General features: G+C 42.9%; 1 protein-coding gene and 1 long non-coding RNA gene across 5 annotated transcripts; one reads left to right on the top strand and one right to left on the bottom strand.

The window, feature by feature from the left end:
* The first annotated feature begins 398 nt into the window (after nt 1-398).
* Nucleotides 399-23,294, top strand: LOC113011801 (uncharacterized). Of its 4 annotated transcripts, none has more exons than XM_026151554.2 (5): nt 399-903; nt 17,818-18,450; nt 19,387-19,717; nt 19,816-19,991; nt 20,569-23,294. In XM_026151554.2, exons 2-5 carry the CDS (start codon nt 17,849-17,851, stop codon nt 20,789-20,791), a joined length of 1,332 nt encoding a protein of 443 aa, XP_026007339.1. In that variant the 5' UTR covers nt 399-903; nt 17,818-17,848; the 3' UTR covers nt 20,792-23,294. The 4 variants fall into 4 exon arrangements, with proteins under 4 accessions (XP_026007339.1, XP_026007337.1, XP_026007338.1 ...); XM_026151552.2 differs by having other exon boundaries at nt 400-884; XM_026151553.2 differs by lacking the exon at nt 399-903 and adding an exon at nt 9,485-11,549.
* On the bottom strand, nt 7,506-8,050 carry LOC145422567 (uncharacterized). The gene is made up of 2 exons (XR_013903877.1): nt 7,816-8,050; nt 7,506-7,732 (listed from the first exon to the last, which is right to left on the bottom strand). It is a non-coding gene; the product is annotated as an uncharacterized LOC145422567 (long non-coding RNA).
* Nucleotides 23,295-23,433: the final 139 nt, after the last annotated feature.

Below are 23,433 nucleotides of genomic sequence, written 5' to 3'. Positions count from 1 at the left end.
ATTTATTACTATTACTGAAGGTCCGCGACTCCGAACTGTAGTAAAGGGACCTCTGACTAATACGGCGGCGTCCCTGTCGGCTCATAGCCGAAAAATAGCTTTACTTTGTTGTGTGGGTCAACTTTTCTTGTGAGACAGAGAGAGGCGTTGAAAGGCTGCTCCAACGGAACTTATTGTTTTCGGAGGAAAACACGAACACGGCAACCCGTTCTCACTCCCGACGCGTAAAATAATTTTTTGTGCAAATCCACTTCCACATTTGTGTGTTTTTCTCTGGCCAGATAGAGCGTTCTGCACCATTACCACACTGTGTTTATGGGCTGAAAGTTTTAGCAAAAAGGACAGGAAAGTCTTTCTCTTTCAGCCCATAAACACAGTGTGGTAATGGTGCAGAACGCTCTATCTGGCCAGAGAAAAACACACAAATGTGGAAGTGGATTTGCACAAAAGGAAATGGCCTGTATCTGACAGATTTAGACTTTTTTTCCGAAATACGTTTTAGACTTTATTCTCAAAATGATCAGCAATATGCTTTCTTAATGTGCCCCTAATACTACGTCGCAGTTAGCTGTGTGTGGTTGGCATTGCGCGATAAAGCTTAGACCACGATCAGAGGCGAGTGCGTCTATAGTGCACAACGCAAAACAAAAAAAAGCCCAGTTCTCCCCAACGTTTTGTGCGATTTTGCGAACTCGTTTTTCCCACTGACTCGTTTCTTCCCCCTTGATGATTTCCGGTAATAATTCTGACGTATGACTTGGTCACGCCCGGATAGAGCAGGAGAGAAGAAGACTCCGAGTGCACTTGCAGACCTACGGATTCAAAGCTCTTTCTCGACTGGTGGGCACAACCGGGGGGACATACTGACTACAGTTCAGCCTCGAGTGAGTTACCTGCTGAATGGTGAATAGTGGCTTTAAGTTGATGTTTAAGTTAATACAAATATTCTAATTCGACCGCTCAGAGTATTTATCTTCTACTCCGATTTCGATGTAACTTAAATAGCGTTTTCTTGTGTCCTAAAGTTTATAGCATACACCGATTAGTGACTTCATTGCATTTGCACTATAATTTCCCTAAGACATTATATTAGACACTATAGCATTCTTTTTTTTTATTTTTTCATGGGACATTATGTAGCTCACTTATGAATTACAAGAAACATATCATGGCAGTAACAGGAAGTCTGCATTCACTGTATGACACATGCAGGGTTTTTTTTTTTGTTAGCTTGTACTGTAGAGATGTTGCCTCCAAACTTAAACAGGATATTGAGTAGAGTCAGGGTTGAAGTGAGATTTAGCATGTGTGGGAACTCTGTGATCAGTTGTACTGGCTCAGCTTGGCGAAAAGAACTCAGAGTTTCTACTTAAGTAACGAAAGTCGGTACTTTTGCCACCCTTTCGTATAACCCCTTTATAAATCCTGTTGACTATAGCCTATGTACTGATAGAGGCAACGATATTAGACATTTAAAAAATAATAATTTAAAAAACAGAATGCAAACACGCAGAAACTGTGATTTTTTTTTTAAACAAAACTTGAACTGTGCATAGGAAATCATCTAGTTGAAGAAACTGTTTTTGTTATTCTTATAAACATTTGGTGTTTTTTTTTTATGGGTTTTTTTGCATTTGCACCACTAAGTGTAAATCTAATATATGTTTATGATTGATTTTTAATTTCAAAGCACTAGTCTAGGGTCCTTACCTACCTTACACACAAAACCATTAGGTAATTCCTCCTTAATCTGCAGGTTTGAGCAGATCGTTTTTGATGGCATGGCTCAAGCAGAAAGAAAACAATGTATACATGCTTTATTTTTCTAATGTCAAATCAAATCAAATCACTTTTATTGTCACATCACATGTGCAGGTACATTGGTACAGCACATGTGAGTGAAATTCTTGTGTGCGAGCTTCACAAGCAACAGAGTTGTGCAAGATACAATAATGTAAACAAGCAAAATACAAGAATGGCTACATCTGAAACTAATAAATATATGTACAATATATAATAATGTACTATTGTATACTGAAAATATAAAATAGTATATTAGTATATGATATTGTAAGTTTAAAACTCCACAATAACACAACAAAGGTTCAGTATAACTGGCCTTCCTGGAAACTCACCAGGTTGTAAAAGAAAATAAAGAGACTCTGTGTCATGGGGTGTTTTTTCTTTTTTCCATGCCATTACCAGCAGTATGTAATCCAAAGATTTCTCATATGCACACTTTCATAATGTTGCTTGCTCTGCAAAACTATGAAACCTGCTCAGCAATGCAGACTGGAAGGAAAAGATAAAGAAATGAGGAGTGGCTCACAGTACAGTACTGAAAAGATGGCACTTTTGGCATCTGTTATTTAGGGTGTATATTTCTTTCACAATCTGGAGGCCTATATGACAGTAAGAAATTTAATTTTCTCATTGCCTTCAATAGTACATATTTGCTTTTTTTAAAAATACACATTTTAGTAGATTTGTTAATGATATTATCTTCTTTGAAAACAAAGGAAGGTTTCCCTTTTGTCACGTTTCGTAGATCGGACTCACGCGCAGACCACTAGTGTCTTCAAAAGGTGCATTTATTTACAGTGTTTCCTACAGTGGAATTCATATATATACATAATAGTGTCCAAAGAAAAAGGTGCCGGGGTTCCAGGGTCCAGGAGTGAAAGAGGCAGGAGTCCAGGAAGGGAAAGTTTCCATTCAGTCCTAGCACATCTCCTCTCCTTTATCTCTCTTGCTCCCGTTCAGTCGCCAGGCACAGGGGAAGAACAAGTCCAGAGGCAATCTATGCACAGGCAGAAAAAAACCATTAGTCTCCTGGTTCAGACATGCTCATAAACTGATTCTACAAAATACAGGACGACTGACGCTGATGACTCAACGATCCAGCGACGAGTAGAGCAGACTCGCCCTCTTAAGAAGAGTTCCAATCTTTCATGATCAGCGACAGATGTGCTGATCACCTCCAGGTGCGTAGGCCAGGGGCAGGAGCCCATACTGAGCTCCGCCCCGGCAGGAGAAAGAGAGAATGGAAGAGGGCGAGAGAGAAAGGTAAACAAAACAAAACACCTGACGGCTGTCAGCTGACGAGGGGCGGAGACCATGACAGTACCCCCCCCTCAACGGGAGCCCCCCGGCGACCCACCAGGCTTGTCCGGATGCAGGCGGTGAAACTCCCGGAGCATGGGCACATCCAGAACGGCCGCCCGAGGGACCCAGGAGCGCTCCTCCACGCCATAACCCTCCCAGTCAACCAGATACTGACAGCCACGCCCACGGCGCCGAGAGTCCATGATGCGAGTGATGGAGTAGGCCGGCAAGCCATCCACGAGCCGGGCGGGAGGAGGGGGCCTGGAAGGAGGGCACAGAGGACTAGAGCGGACAGGTTTGAGTTGTGAAACATGGAAAACATCATGGATTCTCATATTGCGAGGGAGTTTTAACTTCACAGAGACAGGATTGACCAAGGCGGAGATTTCAAAAGGGCCAATGAAGGTGGGTGTAAGTTTCTTAGATTCAGTCCTGACCGGAACAAAGCGGGTAGAAAGCCATACCTTCTGGCCGACAGAGTATTCGGGTGCTGGAGTCCGGTGCCGGTCTGCGATGCGTTTGTTGTTCTCCTTCGTGCGCAGTAGAGCCGCTTGAGTTGCCCGCCAAACTCTGCGACACCTGCGCAAATGAGCCTGGACGGAGGGTACAGAGTGCTCACCTTCCACAGCAGGAAAAAGAGGAGGCTGATATCCCAAGGAAGCTTCGAAGGGAGACCGGCCGGTGGCAGAGGCAGTCAAGCTGTTATGGGCGTACTCGATCCACGGCAACTCCTCACTCCAGATGGTTTGATTGGTGGAGGCGACGCAGCGCAGGGCGGTCTCCAGTTCTTGGTTGGCCCGCTCGGATTGGCCGTTGCTCTGAGGATGATAACCCGAGGATAGACTGACCTTTGCGCCCAGGGAGTTGCAGAACTCTTTCCAGACCCGAGAAGTAAATTGAGGCCCTCTGTCGGACACTATGTCTTCCGGGATCCCATGCAGGCGGAAGACGTGAGTGGCGAGTAGGCGTGCAGTCTCTAGAGCTGTGGGAAGCTTAGGCAGAGCAATGAAATGAGCCACTTTAGAGAAACGATCGATTATGGTGAGAATGACAGTGTTACCTGCTGATGGAGGTAACCCGGTGATGAAGTCCAGTGCTATGTGAGACCATGGCCTGGAAGGAGTGGATAACGGATGGAGCTGACCCGCCGGGGGTTGGTTCGATGGTTTGTTTCGGGCACAGACCGTACAAGCAGTGATGTATTCCCGAGTATCTTGGGTGAGTGAGGGCCACCAGAAGTACCGCTGGAGAAACTTGACGGTGCGATGTATCCCTGGGTGGCATGAGAACCGGGCCGTGTGAGCCCATTGCAGAACCTGGGATCTGACAGAGCGCGGAACATAGAGTCGGTGGACGGGCCCCCCTCCCGGATCCGGTTCGGCTATCTGAGCCGCCCGGATGGCCGCCTCGATCTCCCAAGTGATGACCCCAATAGTACAGGTTGCCGGCAGAATGGAATCCGGATCCGCCTTTTCGTCAGCAGCGGAAAACTGACGGGAGAGAGCGTCCGGCTTGACATTTCGGGAACCGGGTCTGTAGGTGATTGAGAAGTGAAAACGGGTGAAAAACAGGGCCCATCTGGCCTGTCGAGCGTTGAGACGTTTCGCCGTTTGAAGGTAGGCCAGGTTTTTGTGATCGGTCCAGACCACGAAGGGTTGAGTGGTGCCCTCCAGCCAATGCCGCCATTCTTCCAGGGCGAGCTTAATCGCCAAGAGCTCCCGATCGCCCACGTCGTAGTTACGTTCTGCAGGGGTGAGACGACGGGAAAAATAGGCACAAGGGTGCATCTTACCTTCCCTCTGTTGGGAAAGGACGGCCCCCACCCCTGAGTCGGATGCGTCGACCTCTACCACGAACTGAAGAGTGGTATCAGGTTGGACCAGGATGGGCGCTGAAGCAAACCGTTTCTTGAGCTCCTGAAAGGCTGATTGGACAGCGTCACTCCACTGAAAAGCAAGCTTGGGAGAGGTTAACTGAGTTAATGGTAAGGCAATCCTGCTAAAGTCCCGTATGAATCTCCTGTAGAAGTTAGCGAAGCCAAGGAAGCGTTGCAACTGGCGACGGTTGTTTGGTTCTGGCCAGTTCACAACAGCCTTGACTTTCACAGGGTCGGGTCGAAGATCTCCCCGCTCGATTATGTACCCTAGGAAGGCAACCGAGGGCACATGAAACTCACATTTCTCGCTTTTGACGAACAGCCGGTTCTCCAGAAGGCGTTGCAGCACCAGCCGGACCTGGGTCTCGTGTTCCGCCTGGGAGGAAGAGAAGATCAGAATGTCGTCTAGATAAACAAACACAAATCGGTTAATAAAGTCCCTTAGAACATCATTGACCAGAGCCTGGAATACTGCAGGTGCGTTAGTGAGGCCGAACGGCATGACCAGATACTCAAAATGTCCAAGGTGAGTATTAAACGCCGTCTTCCATTCATCGCCATCCCGAATCCGGACCAGGTGGTAAGCGTTTCTCAAGTCCAGCTTGCTGAAAATGACGGCGCCCTGGAGAAGTTCGAAAGCGGAGGTGAGCAGGGGCAGTGGATATTTATTCTTGACCGTAATGTTATTGAGTCCCCGAAAGTCAATACAGGGTCGGAGGGTCTTATCCTTCTTTTCCACAAAGAAGAAACCTGCTGCGACGGGTGAGGAAGAGGCCCGGATAATGCCGGCAGCGAGAGATTCAGTTATATATTTCTCCATAGCCTCCCGTTCCGGCAGCGAGAGGCTATAGAGGCGGCTGGTTGGTAAGGGAGCTCCCGGCAGCAGGTCTATGGCGCAGTCATAGGGCCGATGGGGTGGCAGCGACTGGGCTCGGTCCTTCCGAAACACCTCGGCGAGATCGTGGTAAGCAGACGGCACATCTGCTAAGTCGGAAGACCGCGATGGCTCTGGGCCGGTGACAGATTTGTTAGGAGGTACGGCAGCCTTAAGGCAAGTCATATGACACTCTTCTCCCCAGCCCGTAATGCCTCCTTTCTGCCAATTAATCGTGGGGTTGTGTTGCTGGAGCCAGGGATGACCGAGAACTAACGGCGTCTGAGTGGAGTGAAAAACAAAAAAACTAATCTCCTCCGAATGATTGCCAGACAGTGTGAGGGTGAGCGGTTCAGTGATGTGTGTGATGTCGGGGAGGCGCTGCCCTGATAAAGCCGTGACACGTAAGGCGTGGGGTAGTGACTCCACAGTCACACAGAGTCGTTTAGCTAGTTCAGAGTCAATGAAATTTTGTTCTGCTCCAGAATCAATAAGCACAGAAAGTGAATGACACTCGGAATGAACCAGAAGCTTAGCCGGCAGGGCTAAACGTGGAGGAGATTTATCCTGATTCAAACCGCCCACCAGTACTCCAACCATCACTGGCGGGCGCGGCCTTTTGCTCGCGACGGACAGGAGGCAATCATGTGTCCCTTATTACCACAATACAGACACTCACCGGCCGTGATGCGTCGCTGACGTTCTGCAGCAGTTAGGTGAGAGCTGCCGATTTGCATGGGCTGTACCTCTCCGTCGGCGCCCCCCGATGTCCGGGAGGACCGGTAATCGGCCGAAGCCTCCGCCCATCGCGGTCCTGCGGCCTCCTGGGAACTGGAGTTCCGTGCTTGCCTACGAGCTCGTAGCCGCTCATCCACCTTAATACATAACGACATCAATTCGTCAAAAGCAGTGGGTAGGTCCCGCATAATCAATTCATCTTTCAGATCTTCCCGGATGTTATTTAACAATGTGCTTCTGAGCGCATCCGGTCCCCAGCCGGTTTCTTCTGCCAAAATCCAAAAGTCGATTGAATAATCTGCCATACTCCGCTTACCTTGCTTAAAGTTAAGGAGGCGGAGCGCTGCAGCCTCGACTCCAGAGCCCTGATTAAACACAGTCTTAAAGTTAATCACAAACCTCTCAAAAGAGATCTCCGGGTTGGAGTTTAACACGACCTGGGCCCATTTCAAAGCCCGGTCACGAAGCATCTGTACCAAGAACGCAATCTTTGCCCCGTCATTGTTATGAAAACGCCGCTGTTCGCGGAAAATCAATGAACACTGGGCCAGAAAGCCAGAGCACTTCTCTGTCTCCCCTGAAAAGGGCTCAGGCGAAGGCAGAGGACCGTCAGAGGATGGGGTGGCTGCCGATGAGGGACCGGCCGTAGCCGCCGCGAGTGTCTCCTGCTGGGCAGGGCGAGCCGGCTGGGAGGTCCCTGGCTGTACTCCCCCTGGCGTAGTCAAACCGGAAACAGCTTGAGTTAGTGCAGCGATCTCACCTCGCAGCTGATGTAACATTTGTTCGTGGCGAGTCAGCGCCGCTTCTTGGGCAGCCAGTGCCTGACCGATGGTATTCTGATCTGCTGAGTCCATGTTGTGGCTGGATCGTTCTGTCACGTTTCGTAGATCGGACTCACGCGCAGACCACTAGTGTCTTCAAAAGGTGCATTTATTTACAGTGTTTCCTACAGTGGAATTCATATATATACATAATAGTGTCCAAAGAAAAAGGTGCCGGGGTTCCAGGGTCCAGGAGTGAAAGAGGCAGGAGTCCAGGAAGGGAAAGTTTCCATTCAGTCCTAGCACATCTCCTCTCCTTTATCTCTCTTGCTCCCGTTCAGTCGCCAGGCACAGGGGAAGAACAAGTCCAGAGGCAATCTATGCACAGGCAGAAAAAAACCATTAGTCTCCTGGTTCAGACATGCTCATAAACTGATTCTACAAAATACAGGACGACTGACGCTGATGACTCAACGATCCAGCGACGAGTAGAGCAGACTCGCCCTCTTAAGAAGAGTTCCAATCTTTCATGATCAGCGACAGATGTGCTGATCACCTCCAGGTGCGTAGGCCAGGGGCAGGAGCCCATACTGAGCTCCGCCCCGGCAGGAGAAAGAGAGAATGGAAGAGGGCGAGAGAGAAAGGTAAACAAAACAAAACACCTGACGGCTGTCAGCTGACGAGGGGCGGAGACCATGACACCTTTAGTTTTTTGTTCATAAAGCAATTTAAAAAAGAAAAAGAAAGTGTGAACATTAAAAAAAGATTTATTTGCTTTTCACCTTTTAGGCTCCGTACATGCTTCCCTTCTTGATTGGCAGCAGTTATAGAAGAGAATACTTGCAGTTACAGTAATACCTTGGTTTACGAGTATGATTCGTTCCTTAATGCTGCTTACAAACCATAAATACTCATATGTCAAAGCAAATTTTCAAAAAAGAAATATTGGAAACTTGGATGGATGGTTCCAAGCTCCAAAAATATTCATGTAAAAATCACTTTTAAACATATTTTTTATATAAATCATTGACCCAAATACATATTTCTGCAATAAATGCATAATGATTAACACAAAATGCATATAATAAAAATAAAAACGCACTTTACCTTTGAGAAAAGTCACTGCTGACCTGAAGGAAATGAGATGAGGAGGTCAATGTAAAGAATACGCTTAACAAATGCTAGCTTTTCATGAGCTCATGCGGCATGACACTCAGGTTGGCTCAGCTGTTACTGGAAAACATACGTATACAGCCATAAGTTTGCTCGTATTAAGATTATGGCTCATAAACACAAGTAAAATTTTATTCAAGTTTTTTGCTCGTCTTGCAGATTACTCATATGTCAAGTTACTCTGAATCCGAGGTTACACTGTAATGTGTAACTGGGCTCTTAAACCATATAGTGCTCCAAATTTAAGGAATAAAGTATGTCAGTAAGAATTAAGCCATTTTTATTCTCAATGCCTGCCCCTGTCAGATGGTGGTGTGTGCTAAAAATGATGCTGCAATTTGTGGTGTGTGCTGTCATTTTGATAGTGATTTTTGCAACCTGGAGCATTGTGCAATGGTTGCCCCAGTTGGGTTGATGACATGAGTATGATTGTATCACTTATTACCATTTTAATCATATTCTAGTACAGAAGCCCTGAGCTATATAGATATACAGAGGGAGATATTGCAGCAATCTTTTTTTTTTTTTTTAAAGTGACTTTCTGGAATAACTTTGCAACAAAAAAAAACACTTGCCAAAGTCTTATCTTCTGGTTTTGACTTCTTCTCTTCCTATATCAGTGCTGCCGTAGTGGTATTGTCTGAGTGGCAACACCTAACGCTCAGTAGACTACTGCAGTGGCTTCCTGCACCTTAACAGTGGGCATAATCAGAAATGACTGTGTAATGATGTTGCCAGAGCATGCAAAGCAACCAATGTGGAGCTTATAGCAACTCTTTCTGTGTATCATTGTCCAGGGCTTGGTGAGCGATATCTTTAATGGGAACTCTGCCCTTGTTGAGTTTATGTATTAGATCTGTGGATGTCCTGCTATGGCTGTTCAAATTTTCTGCCATGATAAAGGTTTATATATATATATATATATATATATATATATATATATTAGGATTATCCATCCCTCCATTCACTTCCGCTTATCCTTTTCAGGGTCGCGGGGGGCGCTGGAGCCTATCCCAGCTGTCATAGGGCAAGAGGTGGGGTACACCCTGGATAGGTCGCCAGTCTGTCGCAGGGCCAACACACAGGGACAGACAACCATTCGCACTCACATTCACTCGCACATTCACACCTAGTGGCAATTTGGATTATCCAATTAACCTATCACCACAAGTTGCATGTCTTTGGACAGTAGGAGGAAGCCAGAGTACCCACGCAAACATGGGGAGAACATGCAAACTCCACACAGAAAGACCCCAGCCTGATGGTGGAATTGAACTCAGGACCTTCTTGCTGTGCGGCAACAGTGCTAACCACCGTGCCACCGTGCTGCCCTATTAGGATTATATATAACTTTATACCTGTGCTAATCATGGCAAAGTATCTGAAGGCTGATGGCTTCTTGATCCGCTCAGATTCTAGTTACTGGTTCTCACAGCGGTAAGGTAAAACATTAAGCTGCCATGACCATCCCACTTAAGATCCAACTCCACAGGGCTGAGGGAGAGGAAACATTGTTGCAATGGCAGATGAGTTTACATCAACTGAGTTGGCCATTTTTGCACCCATCCCAGACGGGTCTTAATGGCAGCTAGACCCCAATGGTCAGTCAGGCCAAGCTACGCTACAACTCATTATCAAGTGCTGCATAAATTTTGAGTCTGACTTGTCTGTAATCTGTGGGCTTGACCAGGATTTCTGTTGCTGAGCTTAGCAGGCTGGAATCCTCCCAAAAGTGGTGCATTGACAGAGTTAGTGATCATCTTTGTTGTAATAGGGACCTTAAATGACTACTTTCTTGGGATAAAGGAGGATTTATGTTGACAAAGTGATCAGTTCTGCTGCCTGACAAAATTAAAGAAAGAGCTTTGCAAAACAAAATTTGGATGGGATGAAGTAATACTAGAAAGCAGGTTGAAACAGTGGAAAGGTTAGCTGAATGATTTACAGATGGACCATCTTTAAATGTGGCTGTGATAAAGTGTTATCATCCCTTATGATAAAAGAACAACCAATTCTAGCAAGTCGGTAATTTTATCTCTGTAGGGACCTCTACTGGTGGAAAACTGGGTAATCAACCAGTAGAATTAATTCTAATGACAGCTGTTAGGTAACTTTCATTATCACTACAACTATAGCTGTCAGTTCACATATATTATCCTCAACATAGCTCTGCAATTTTGAATGCTTTTAAACCATCACCAAGATTTTGGTGTTATGTTACAATGTGTTGCATGAAGCTTGATAACACAAGTATAAGTTTTATTCCCCATGTTGGCGTTTAAGTTGCTAGTGCTGGGTTGAACTCTCGGTCACCCTCAGAGTTGCTTTCATTCTCATGGTAGACTCAACAGGGAAACATTTCTCAGTGAATCCGGTGCATGTGATATTATGACTGGACATGATAGTAATTAAGTAAAACTTTATTTGTATAGTACAATTTAAGATATAAAATCAGTGCTTCACAACAGCCAACAGTTAATTTAAAAAATAATTTAAAAAACCCCAAGAGAAATTAATAGAAAGCAGATTTAAAGCATGACAGAGTTGCTGCTGCAGTTGTGTGGAACCTGGTGTGGTTTTCTGTTGCTGTTAGCTCCTCTGTTTCAAGGTGTGATGTGTTGTGTGTTCACGTTGAAATGGGAAACTTTCAAAAATACAGATTTACAAATAATGTTGCTACAGTAAAAGCTTTAATTTTTTAACTCTTTCCTTCACCTGAATTGTTTCCATTAGGAATTTAAGGTGAACTTGTTCAACAAATACAGATACAGTCACACAAGCAGATATTAAAATAACATAATTTTACTGAACTGATAAGAAAATGAGCTGTAGGTAGCGCAAAATCCTGATATGAGGAAAGGAACAGAAAGGACCTACAGCCCACAAAAAAAAAAAAAAAAAAATGCGGAAGGGGGAGTGACGGTTGTATAGAAGCACAGGGCTGACTCTGGGCGCAGGTCCAAGAATTAGGAAATGGGGAAAGTCACACTGCCAAAGAGGAAATACAAGGAGAACAAACAAGGTAAGGAATGATTTTGAGAACAGGCAACGACAAAAGTCGAGTAAAAAAAACAAAAAACATGCGGATAGTATTTGAGGAGCAAGATTTAAGAAGCTCATAAACATTTACAGTATTACTACTATTTCATTTAGATTGCTACTTTCTTTAGATATTTATGTTCACTTTTTTGTTTGTAATCGGGTTCTTTTTCTTTCTAATAAAGGCGTATAGGGCAAACCGTTTTATTCGATTTTTCCCGAATGATTTCCGCTAGTATTCTGACGTATGACAATGACTTGGTCACGCCCAGACAGCAAAATCAAGTAGAAAAAGAGCAGCAGAGGAGAAGGCTCCGAGTGCACTTGCAGACACACGGATTCAAACTCTATTTCTCAACTGGTGGGGACAAACGGGGAACATACTGGCCACACTTCAGCCTCGAGTGAGTTACCTGCGGAATGGTAGTGGCTTTAAGCTGATGTTTGAATTAATACAAATATTCTAATTTACACAATGTTACTATGTGCGCGCCTCATAATACCAGTGTTAGGTTTAACCAAATGATTAATGAATTATATTAATGAAGAATACTGCAAAGCAAAATAATAAAGTGAAAAATGGACTAATTTACCCCTGTGTGGCTGCTGCCATCACACTGTGTTTTTCCTCCATATTCCCGTGGGCAGCTCATCACCTCTCTACCAGAAAATGTACACTACCAGTCAAAAGTTTGGACAAACCTTCTCATTAATGGATTTTCTTTATTTTTACTATTTTCGACATGAAAAGTATAAAGCAAGATTTATGGAATTATGCAGCATAGGAAAAATTTCATCCATCCATTCGCTTATCCTTTTCAGGGTCACGGGGGGCACTGGAGCCTATCCCAGCTGTCATAGGGCGAAAGGCGGGGTACACTCTGGACAGGTCGCCAGTCTGTCACAGGGCTAACACACAGGGACAGACAACCATTCACACTCACACCTAGTGGCAATTTGGATTATCCAATTAACCTATCCCCACAAGCTGCATGTCTTTGGACAGTGGGAGGAAGCCGGAGTACCCAGAGAGAACCCACGCAAACATGGGGAGAACATGCAAACTCCACACAGAAAGACCCCGGCCTGATGATGGAATTGAACTCAGGACCTTCTTGCTGTGCGGCAACAGTGCTAACCACCGTGCCACCGTGCTGCCCATAGGAAAAATTGATAACTTTAAATATCTCTTATACAGTCCCGTTCAAAAGATTAAAACGTCTTGAAAAATGGCCATCCCCAAAGGTTCTCAACTGGATTTAGATCAGGGGAACACGCGGGATGGTTCAGAAGAGTGATGTAATTCTCCTGGAAGTAGTCCCTTGTTCTGCGGGCATTGTGTACTGTAGCGTTGTCCTGTTGAAAAACCCAGTTGTTACCACAAAGACGAGGGCCCTCAGTAATAACGGATCCTCTCGTCAACATCTGGACATAGCCAGCGGCCGTTTGACGTCTCTGCAACTCCCGAAGCTCCATTAGGAAGTTGCCTTGCAACTCTGCATTTCTGTCCATTTGATTTCCAACTACACACAAGAACAGTTAATGTGATTAAATGAACAGATGAGACAGTTGTTGATGACAAACAATAGTATAAAATGATTAGGAGAGGCTAAATCAGTGCACTAATATACTCAGTTTAGGTGTGCTTGATCCCCCGTCTGAGCTGTCTTAATGGTCATCATCTCATATGTTCGCCAAAGGTTGTTGGTTTTCCATTATTCCCATCAGCAATTCATTCAACTGCTCCGTGTCTTTATTTGCAGGTCTTCCACCAGTCTTAAACCTCTCTTTTCTGGCTTCTGCAACAGTCTTTTTTTACTTTTTTTTAATATATATTTTTAAGATAAGATAACGCTTTATTGTCATTGCACAGTCATACCTAGTACAATAGTACAAACGAAATTGGAAATTGTCCCACGTCAGCACTATGCACACCTGAACACAACACAGTAACTTAAAGTGGGTTTTTTTTCTAATGCTAAATCACCACTAAAGTCACCTCAAGGCACTCGAGTTTTGGACAAAATTTGACTTTTCTGCCAAACATTTCTAAACAGCCACCTTTGCATTGAGACGATTTTTGTTGAGGCTTCACTGAACAGTAGATCGATCAACTGGAGGATTAGATGCATCTCAGCTCCTGTGCCAGGTCTTTGCTGGATTCTTTTGTTTGTTTGTTTGTTTGTTTGTTTTTCAATAGATACTGTTCATCTGCTGTAGATAGTTTTTTTTTTTTTTTTTTTTTTTAGGCCTGCCAGTTCTTCTTTTGCCCTCCATTTGTCCAGTTTCCTCATATTGTTAAGGATACACTGCACAGCATGCTGAGATATGACAAGGTTTTGGTTAATATTTCTTCAGGAATGACCTTGTTGGTGTAGATTCAGCTGAATCAGGCTGCATGTAACAAGGTGCTTAAACATAAAATTTATGATTGGTTGTTTGCTAAGTTGTCTGTGTAGACACAACACTGGCTCATTCTTGATTTAAATGCCTTTTCACGTTTAAATGATTGACAGGTCAGTGTTAAGGGATTTAACAAACAATCCAAGAAAATATCCCACTGAAAATGTTTAGGGTTTCCTTTTTGAAAGCCTGGTGAAGTATTGCTCATGAACAAAACAAAAAATAAGAAAAAGAAAATACAAGACAGGAAAGTTTAAAGAAATGAGGAGTGGCTCACAGTACTGCATACGGATGCCAAAAGATCTTTTGGCATCCGTGGGTTTGGGTATATATTTGTTTTAATATATGGAATACCCATATGACAGTAAGAGGCAAGGCAAGGCAAGGCAAGTTTATTTGTATAGCACAATTCAACAACAAGGTGATTCAAAGTGCTTTACAGAGACATTAGAAACAAGAACAAATAAAAAGCATGATTTAAAATTGATTAAAACAAGCAAATAAACTAACTAACTAATTAACAAACAAACAAACAACAGTATATAAAATCAAAACAGATAAAATCAGAACAGTAGATAAAATCAGTAGTTAATGTAAGTTTTGAAATTTAAGCTTAAAGTGTGGATTTGGTGCTTTATTCAAATGCAGCTGAGAACAGGTGAGTCTTCAACCTGGATTTAAATAAACTGAGTGTTTCAGCTGATCTGAGGCTTTCTGGGAGTTTGTTCCAGATATAAGGAGCATAAAAGCTGAATGCAGCTTCTCCGTGTCTGGTTCTGACTCTGGGAACTGATAAAAGACCGGATCCAGATGACCTGAGGGATCTGGATGGTTCATACTGGGTCAGGAGGTCATTGATGTATTTTGGTCCTAAACCATTCAGAGCTTTATAGGCCAGCATCAGAACTTTAAAGTCTATCCTCTGACGGACAGGCAGCCAGTGTAAAGACCTCAGAGCTGGACTGATGTGGTCCACTTTTTTGGTCTTAGTGAGGACTCGAGCAGCAGAGTTCTGAATGAGCTGTAGTTGTCTGACTGATTTTTTAGGTAGACCTGTAAAGATGCTGTTACAGTAATCAAGCCTACTAAAGATGAATGCATGGACTAGTTTTTCCAGGTCCTGTTGAGACATCAGATCTTTTATCCTTGAAATATTCTTGAGGTGATAGTAAGCTGACTTTGTTATTGTCTTAATGTGTTTCTCTAAGTTTAGGTCTGCATCCATCACTACACCCAAATTTCTCGCCTGGTTTGTGGTTTTTAGATGTATAGATTGAAGTTCTCTGGTGACCTGTAATCGTTTTTCTTTGGCGCCAAAGACTATTACTTCAGTTTTGTTTTTGTTTAGCTGGAGAAAATTGTGGCACAACCAGTCATTGATTTCCTCAATGCATTTACCAAGAGCCTGTACAGGGCCTCGGTCTCCTGGTGACATTGTGATATATATTTGTGTGTCATCTGCATAGCTGTGATAGTTTATTTTGTTGTTGTTTATAATCTGTGCCAGTGGGAGCATGTAGATGTTAAACAGAAGGGGTCCCAAGATGGAACCTTGGGGAACTCCACATGTGATACTTGTCTGCTCAGATGTGAAGTTACTTATTGATACAAAGTATTTCCTGTTTTCTACGTATGTTTTGAACCAGTTTAGTACAGTTCCTGAAAGACCTGTCCAGTTCTCCAGTCGTTTGAGTAATATGTTGTGGTCAACTGTATCAAATGCTGCACTGAGATCCAGTAAAACTAAGACTGACATTTTTCCACTGTCTGTATTCAGACATATGTCATTGAACACTTTGGTCAGAGCGGTTTCAGTGCTGTGGTTCTGTCTAAAACCTGACTGGAAGGCATCGTAGCAATTACTCTGTTTTAAGAAGTAACTGAGCTGTTGAGAAACTGCTTTTTCAATGATCTTACTTAAAAACGGGAGATTTGAGATCGGCCTGTAGTTGTTCATTTGTGTCTTGTCAAGATTGTCCTTTTTCAGTATAGGTTTGATTACAGCAGTTTTTAGTGATTCTGGAAACACACCTGATAATAAAGAAAAGTTGACGATCTGTAACAGGTCTGACTCTAAAGTCTTTGAGACCTTTTTGAGACCTTTTTGAAAAAACTTGTTGGCAGGACATCTAAACAGCAGGAGGAGGAGTTCAGTTGACCTAAGATGTCCTCCAGGTCTTTGCTGTTAATAGGGTGAAACTGTTTCATGGTGTTTAAACAGTTTTTTGGTGGACACAGTACATATCCTGGATCTGCTGTTGATGTACCAATTGCTTGTCTAATTTTTTGGGTTTTTTCAGTGAAGAATTTGGCAAAGTCATTGCAGGCCATGGTCGAATGAAGTTCAGCTGCCACTGACACAGGAGGGTTTGTTAGCCTGTCAACTGTAGAAAATAAGACCCGAGCATTATGGCTGTTTTTAGTGATGATGTCAGAGAAGTAGGACCTCCTTGCATTCCTCAGTTGTAAATTATAATTGTGAAGTTTCTCTTTATAGATGTCATAATGAACCTGGAGGTTTGTTTTTCTCCATCTGCGCTCAGCTTTCCTACACTCTCTTTTTTCATTTTTCACCAGTGTGGAGTTTCTCCATGGAGACTTTTTCCTTCCAGAGATAACCTTCACCTTAATGGGGGCAATAGTGTCCATTACATTTAACATGTTAGCATTGAAGCTATTGACGAGCTCATTGACTGACCCTCTGGACAGGTCAGGTGTTAAAGAGATACAATTTCTCATTACCTTCAATAGTATAAGTTTGCTTTTTTTCTAAAATATGGAAGTCTTATAAAGCTTGTGTGATTTACTAGTGATGATATCCTCTTTGCAACAAAGGAAGGTTCTCCTTCAGTTTCCATTAGGAAGAAAGCAATTAAACAAAACAAGCAGATGCGAATTTTACAAAAGATTTTATTTGCTCTTCACCTTTCAGGCTACACAGAGGAGGCTTCTTTTCTTGGTAGCAGCTGTTCAAGGGGAAACTTGCAGTTATTGCATAACAATGTTCTTTAACCATTTAGTATTCCAGATTTAGCATTGGAGATTATGTATCGGAATTTCAGGAGCAGGACCACATCTCCAAACACGCTCCTTCCAGCTGTCATCTAAATAGGTTCCCCCAGTTCTGCAAGCCGATCATTCTCGTTTTCGTGCCCCACCCTCCCTCCTTCTTCACTTCTATATAGTAGCTGGGAGCCATCACCAGTCCCCTTTGAGGCCTTCCACAAACTGCAGCTCAATTCATGTCAAAGCATTCACTTTTACCTACTAAAACGCTGTCAAACTTAAAGTGAGGATGTTGGCCCAGCTAGTGAAATAAAGTATGTCAATAAGAATTAGGTTTCCTCTTTGTGTGTGGCATTGTCCATGGTGTAGTGAGTGATATCTATAATGGGAACTCTTAAGTGTATCTATTACATCTGTGGATGTCCAGCTATGACTATCCAAAATTTCCATAGATAGTGTCCTTCATTAATATCTACCAAGGCAGATTAAGGCTAGATCTCACCCCAGTTATCCTATCTCTTAATTGTCTTTATCAGCTTATCACAGTAGTCCCTGAAGGACAGCACACTCTTTTCTATACTTCAAAGGGTCCAAGCAAAAGCCACTGGCCAGAGAACATCATTAGGTCTAACCTTTGTAATAAATTGATATTTTTAATTGTTGTTCCTTGTTTGTGTAATCTGAGACTACGCAGCAAGAAGACACTGAGTTGAAGTAATGTGAACATTTGGTAGTTCTAGATTATTTTTTTTTCTTTTAAGATTTTAAGATTTAAAGGTTTTTCATCAGAGTTCAAATTTTGCTAGTTTTGAAACTAACCACAATTCTGTGTTCTGGTACAGGTTGGGAACTGGTTTCATCTCCACTGCCTGGATGGAGCTGTTAAAGCATTTTAAAAAGAAGTTGGTTCTCGTCTTCATCACTGCACTCTTCCTCTTTTTGGTCTTCACTGTGAAAACGCCCAGCACATACAACTCAATCCCAAAACCATCTGGGCCGCAAAGTGCTTGCTCCATGAGGATATCCGAGCAGACCATCACGCCGCTTAACAATACCAAGCACTTACTGGTGTCAGCCTACATGGACCAAAGAGTGAAGGATTTTGATATACGCATCATTGGCATATTTAGGAGAGACTCCATTCAACCCCTTCACTGCTTTTTCTGCTGTACTGGTTATTTGAGTAAAACCACTCCAGCAACAATTTTACAGCATCCAGATAACTTTGGTTTTCCCTTTGTCACTACGGATGTCATGTGTCAGATTCCTCAGAACTGCAATGCGACACATGTCACTCTCTTGACTACACCAGACAAAGAGAGTCCATCTACTGATCAATGGCTCCCAATAAGAAACAAAGACACAGTTGGACAGAAGGAAGAAAACATGCAGTTTGACTTCACAGTCTGCATCTCTAACCTCTTTGGTGACTACAACAATGTGCTTCAGTTTGCACAGACTCTGGAGATGTACAAGTGAGTACTGCAACACCACCACAAGCTACAAAGTCAAAAATGTGCAACAGCAGCTGGTCCTGACACAGAATGAAACCTAACAAGCTCTGCAAAGGCTCCTCTTCAATGCAGTGTCTGGATTGTATCACATTGCACAGTTGTGTCTGTTACTCCTGTTGCTTCTGGAGTAACAGACACAACTGTTGGATAGTGTCTTGCCCCTCAGAAGTCTATCACTTGGCACTAAATATTTATGGGAGCACGGTTTAAAATTCTGCAGGAGCTGTACGTCTTTTCAGACACTGTAGGAAAATGGATTTTTAGCCCTGTAAACTGTGGATTTCCAGCTGTTCAGAACCAGTTAGGAATAGACAGTGTCCCTCCTACTTGAGAAACACCACAGTCTACTCTTAATGATTATAATATTATTTTTTGTCTGTGTATTTTATCAGTCACATAGCTGCAAGCTATTGTGACAGGTACAGGCTAATACAGTATAAATAGTATAACACAGTATAAATATTATACTAAGGATAGAAAAATGACCAACTGTTTGCTATATAAACCACAATTGTTTTTAGTAATCTGTTTTGTTTGCTGACAACGATGAACTAATTTGCCTTATTTTTGGGGCGATCGTGGCTCAAGAGTTGGGAGTTCGCCTTGTAATCGGAAGGTTGCCGGTTCAAGCCCCGGCTTGGACAGTCTCGGTTGTTGTGTCCTTGGGCAAGACACTTCACCCGTTGCCTACTGGTGGTGGTCAGAGGGCCCGGTGGCGCCAGTGTCCGGCAGCCTCGCCTCTGTCAGTGCGCCCCAGGGTGGCTGTGACTACAATGTAGCTTGCCATCACCAGTGTGTGAATGGGTGGATGACTGGATATGTAAAGCGCTTTGGGGTCCTTAGGGACTAGTAAAGCGCTATATAAATACAGGCCATTTACCATTTATTTTGTCCCAGGTTGCTGGGTGTGAACAGAGTGGTGATCTATAACACCAGCTGTGGTCCAGAGCTCAATCGCCTGTTGCAGAGTTACAGCGACGAGGGCTTTGTGGAAATGGTTCCTTGGCCCATTGACAAGCATCTGAATCCATCTCGTGGCTGGCTTCACTCAGAGCATGGAGGAGACGTGCACTACTTTGGCCAGCTGACCACACTTAATGAGTGCATTTACAGATCAATGGAGCGTTCTCGCTATGTCCTGTTGAATGACATTGATGAGATTATAATGCCATACCAGCACGATGACCTGATGTCTTTGATGAACACGCTCCGAAATCAGCATCCAAATGTAGGCTGTTCTTGTAATAAATTTGAAAATACATTTCATCAAAAATTCAGTATCCCATACAATAAGTTGTATTTGACTTGTTTTTATCTAATTTGAAGGCAGGGGTGTTCCTTATTGAGAATCATATTTTCCCAAAGAAACACTTTGAGCCAAGCGGACGGTTTCACCTGCCTCAGTGGAACGGGGTGCCAGGAATTAATATTCTGGAGCACATCTACAGGGAGGACCCCGCCAGAAACATATACCATCCACACAAGATGATAGTTCGGCCAAGGTAAGCTGAATTTGTCAGACGGAAGATTTACTCTATTTAGGATACAGTTCTTCGGTTTACTTAATTATACATTTGACTGCAAGTTAAAAAAAAATAAGTACCTTAGTTATTGAACTTGATAAACCATGATATGAGATATGAGAAACATCAAAACTGGTTGGAATGACAGTCCCAGGTACAAAACACATTTAACAAAAGTTCTTATTTTGTTCCTATCTAATTTGATTAACATTTGAACTTTCAGATTTGAAATATGTCATATTGCTCATACAGAACTAACACAAAATGTAAACATGAACCCAGGAAACAGAAACCTTGAGGGAAGGCTCCCTACGGGTTTCCTAAAGGTCACAGTTTAGAGAATGTCCGAACAACCTGAGGGTTATTTTTGCCAATTTTTCAGAGATCATCCCTTAAGGTATTGCCAGAAAACCCAGGGAACATTCACTAAGGGTCCCCCAAGACTGATTTGTGAAACTTTCAAAGAACCTTCAGGGCACTCCTAAAGAGCAGGATCTTCAGTAATCGGTGTACCCTTAACTCCTAGCAGTTAACTGTCTTGTGTTTTGTGTCACAGAATGGTGGAGGGGACTTCAGTCCATGAAGTGATCAAGAATTTTGGAGAACGCTACAAGGTTCCACTAGATGTTTGTCGGATCATTCATGTCCGTGTGGCTCTACAGGGATCATTAACCCTGGAGCAACTTAATGTGGATAAACGACTGTGGGACTTTCAGGAAAAACTCATTCCCAACGTGGACAAGGTGTTGAAGAGGGTGGGGATGTTGAACTTGACATAGAACTAATGGATAAGATGTACAGGCACTACGATGGACACTTGTTAAACACAGTGAATCAGATCGTGAATGTGCATCTTTGAATCAGGGGCATTTGTGAATTCATTGTGTCATTGTTTTCTGAATAGTTTGCTTATTTTGCACCAAGTGCCAGTAAAATCCCTACACTTACCTGAATATGGCTTAATTGCCTACCTTGAATAACTACAAGCGTTTTGAAGAACACATTGGTTCCAATGCTGTGTGATATGAGTGTGACCATTTAAATAGTCCTTAATATAAAACTGTTGACTTGAAGAACTGCAAATATTTTAACTGTCCTGCCTATGCCACCTGAAGAGAGTAGAAACATTTACTAAATCCACAATATAACGTCCCATAGAATTTGCTCAGTTGTCAGGTTGGAAGAATCAGAGATGGGGAAAGCATTTTTATCTGGGGTGGCTGTAGCTCAGGAGGTAGAGCAGGTCACCTATTAATTGTAAGGTTGGTGGTTTGATCCCTATCGAGTCACAACAATATGCCAAGTATTCTTTGGCAAGACAATAACACCAAGTGTCTCTGTAATGTGTTAGATAGAAAGAGCTTAGGGAATAAAGTTTAAATACTACTTTGAGAGTAAAGTCAACATGTAAATACAAGGTCTTGAAAGACGAGGCCCTTCCTCCTAAGGTCTAAGGATAATGTTGGTAATATAAAATTCTTATATATTTTATCATTTGTTGTGACCTTGACCCAGTTTTCCCCAAAATGAAAGGCTCATGCTGTTATTGGTATGAACCATCACAGTTTGAAAATGATATCTTAGACCCGTACTCGCATTCCAGCCTTTACATTCATTACATAATTTACATTCAATAACTAGAGACGGTTGTGTGAGAAAAGTAAATAAGCATTTTGTGAAATACTCCGAACAGCCAGATTGGCACCAACAACCATGACACGTTCACTAAAAACACCTTTGTTCACCATTCAAATACTGTTTTGACTTCAGGGAGTTGTCTTGACCATGGTCGTGTCCAAATTCATGGGCTGCATCCTCCTGAGGCCGCATTTGTAGACAGCGACGCGCCGAAGGCTGTCCAAATTCGTAGACTCCTCCGAATGTAGCCGACAAATGCGTCCTCCTTTTCCCCGAATTTGAAGGATGGGTTGGGTGTGTCCTTCGTGGCCTACCATATCCCAGAATTCATAGCGCGGCCCAGCCAAACTCCAGTTTCCAACAATGGCGGCCACTACTAAGTTTTAAAATTACTCATACTAATCTTTCTGGGTCACAAAATAACCTTTTAACATATTTTCAGGCGAGAAAGTAGCTGTGTAAACATCAAATATCTGCTCGGTTTATCAAGATATCGCATATTTGCAAAAGTGCTTCGACGTTTTCGGAGGCTTCTGCTACCCACCAGCTCGATAGCTAGCCGGGAGCTCGAGGGTTACTGATGCGGCTGAGAACGGCACAACTCCCGGCACATCATTTTCAGATCACCGCGGACTTTCGCTGCTCGGGTTAAACGTAATATATAAGTCACTTAGACAACCTAAAAATGTTATTGTTGGGCTTTTTTCAGTGTTTTGTTTGTTCGTGAGTAAATCGGTTTGGCTGAGATTAAAGTTATTAGATTAGATTAGATAAAATAAAACTTTATTAATCCCCCTCCTCCTTGGTTTTTACACAGCTGACTAAACGTCAAACAGAAAACTGATTAAACATAAGTATGAGCCAGTCGAGAATTTACGCCAGTGTCCTGTTATATTTTAGATAGCAAGGAGCAGACGGCTGAGTTTATTAAACTCCACCGAGACAGCGGCGACGCTAATCTGAAGGCTAGACCGTCCAATGTCACGGCCGTTTACTTCCGGCCTACCCGACCTTCTGAGGACCCGGCCCACGTAGACCGCAAAGGCCGGGTCCTCAGGAGGATGCAGTCCATGAATTTGGACACGACCCATGTCCATGTGCCTAAATGCAATGAGTTGCTGCTATTGCGTATTTTTAAAAATGATTTATATATCTATTTTTTTTAATCAAACAAACTGTGATCATTCATTTTGCTGTAACCAGCAAAATAAAATCTTTGTTTTTCTTTTTTCTCTTTGTTTTTGTGAGCAAATCAGGTGCATTGTAAAAGGTTAATTTTCTAGCATAAGGGAAGAATGGATGAATTGATAAATGAATGAATGGTTGGATGAATGAATGTATTCCTCTGGTTGTACAAGTCTCCTCTGTAACTACTGCAAATGATTATTTGCGGTTTGGAGGTATTTAAGCTAAATGATTACTTTTGTTTTCCACCAGTAATATTTAATGTTTAAGTGTGTATAACAAAGACAAAAGATAATTGCGATTCATTCTTTTCGAAAGCCATCGGTGTGGCATAGCATGCCATTTTCTTTGTATTCAGAGGACAGTTTTAAAAATGTATGTGGAGGTTTGGTTTTTGAGGGGTTTAACAGCTTTTTTTAACAGTTGTGGGTGGATGACATTAAAAAATAATAATAATAATTTACCTGTATTCACATTTCATGTCTTTTTATATTTCTATTCACCAACATTTAAAAAAGATATTCTAGTATTAGCTCCAGGCCTTGAGAGCCGGTGTCCTGCAGGTTTTAGATGTGTCCTTGATCCAACACAGCTGATT

This window comes from Astatotilapia calliptera, chromosome 19 (genome assembly GCF_964374335.1).
Source record: "Astatotilapia calliptera chromosome 19, fAstCal68.1, whole genome shotgun sequence".
Classification (NCBI taxonomy): domain Eukaryota; kingdom Metazoa; phylum Chordata; class Actinopteri; order Cichliformes; family Cichlidae; genus Astatotilapia; species Astatotilapia calliptera.
Note: the sequence above shows the minus strand (reverse complement) of the source record. Positions and strands in the feature narration are given on the sequence as shown.

Excerpts from the sequence above, each read along its gene's own strand:
- LOC113011801 (XM_026151551.2), top strand. The coding sequence starts at position 11,789 with ATGATTTCCGCTAGTATTCTGACGTATGACAATGACTTGGTCACGCCC. Across the intron at positions 11,971-17,817 it reads TGGCCACACTTCAGCCTCGA|GTTGGGAACTGGTTTCATCT; the intron begins GTGAGTTACCTG and ends GTTCTGGTACAG. Across the intron at positions 18,451-19,386 it reads CAGACTCTGGAGATGTACAA|GTTGCTGGGTGTGAACAGAG; the intron begins GTGAGTACTGCA and ends ATTTTGTCCCAG.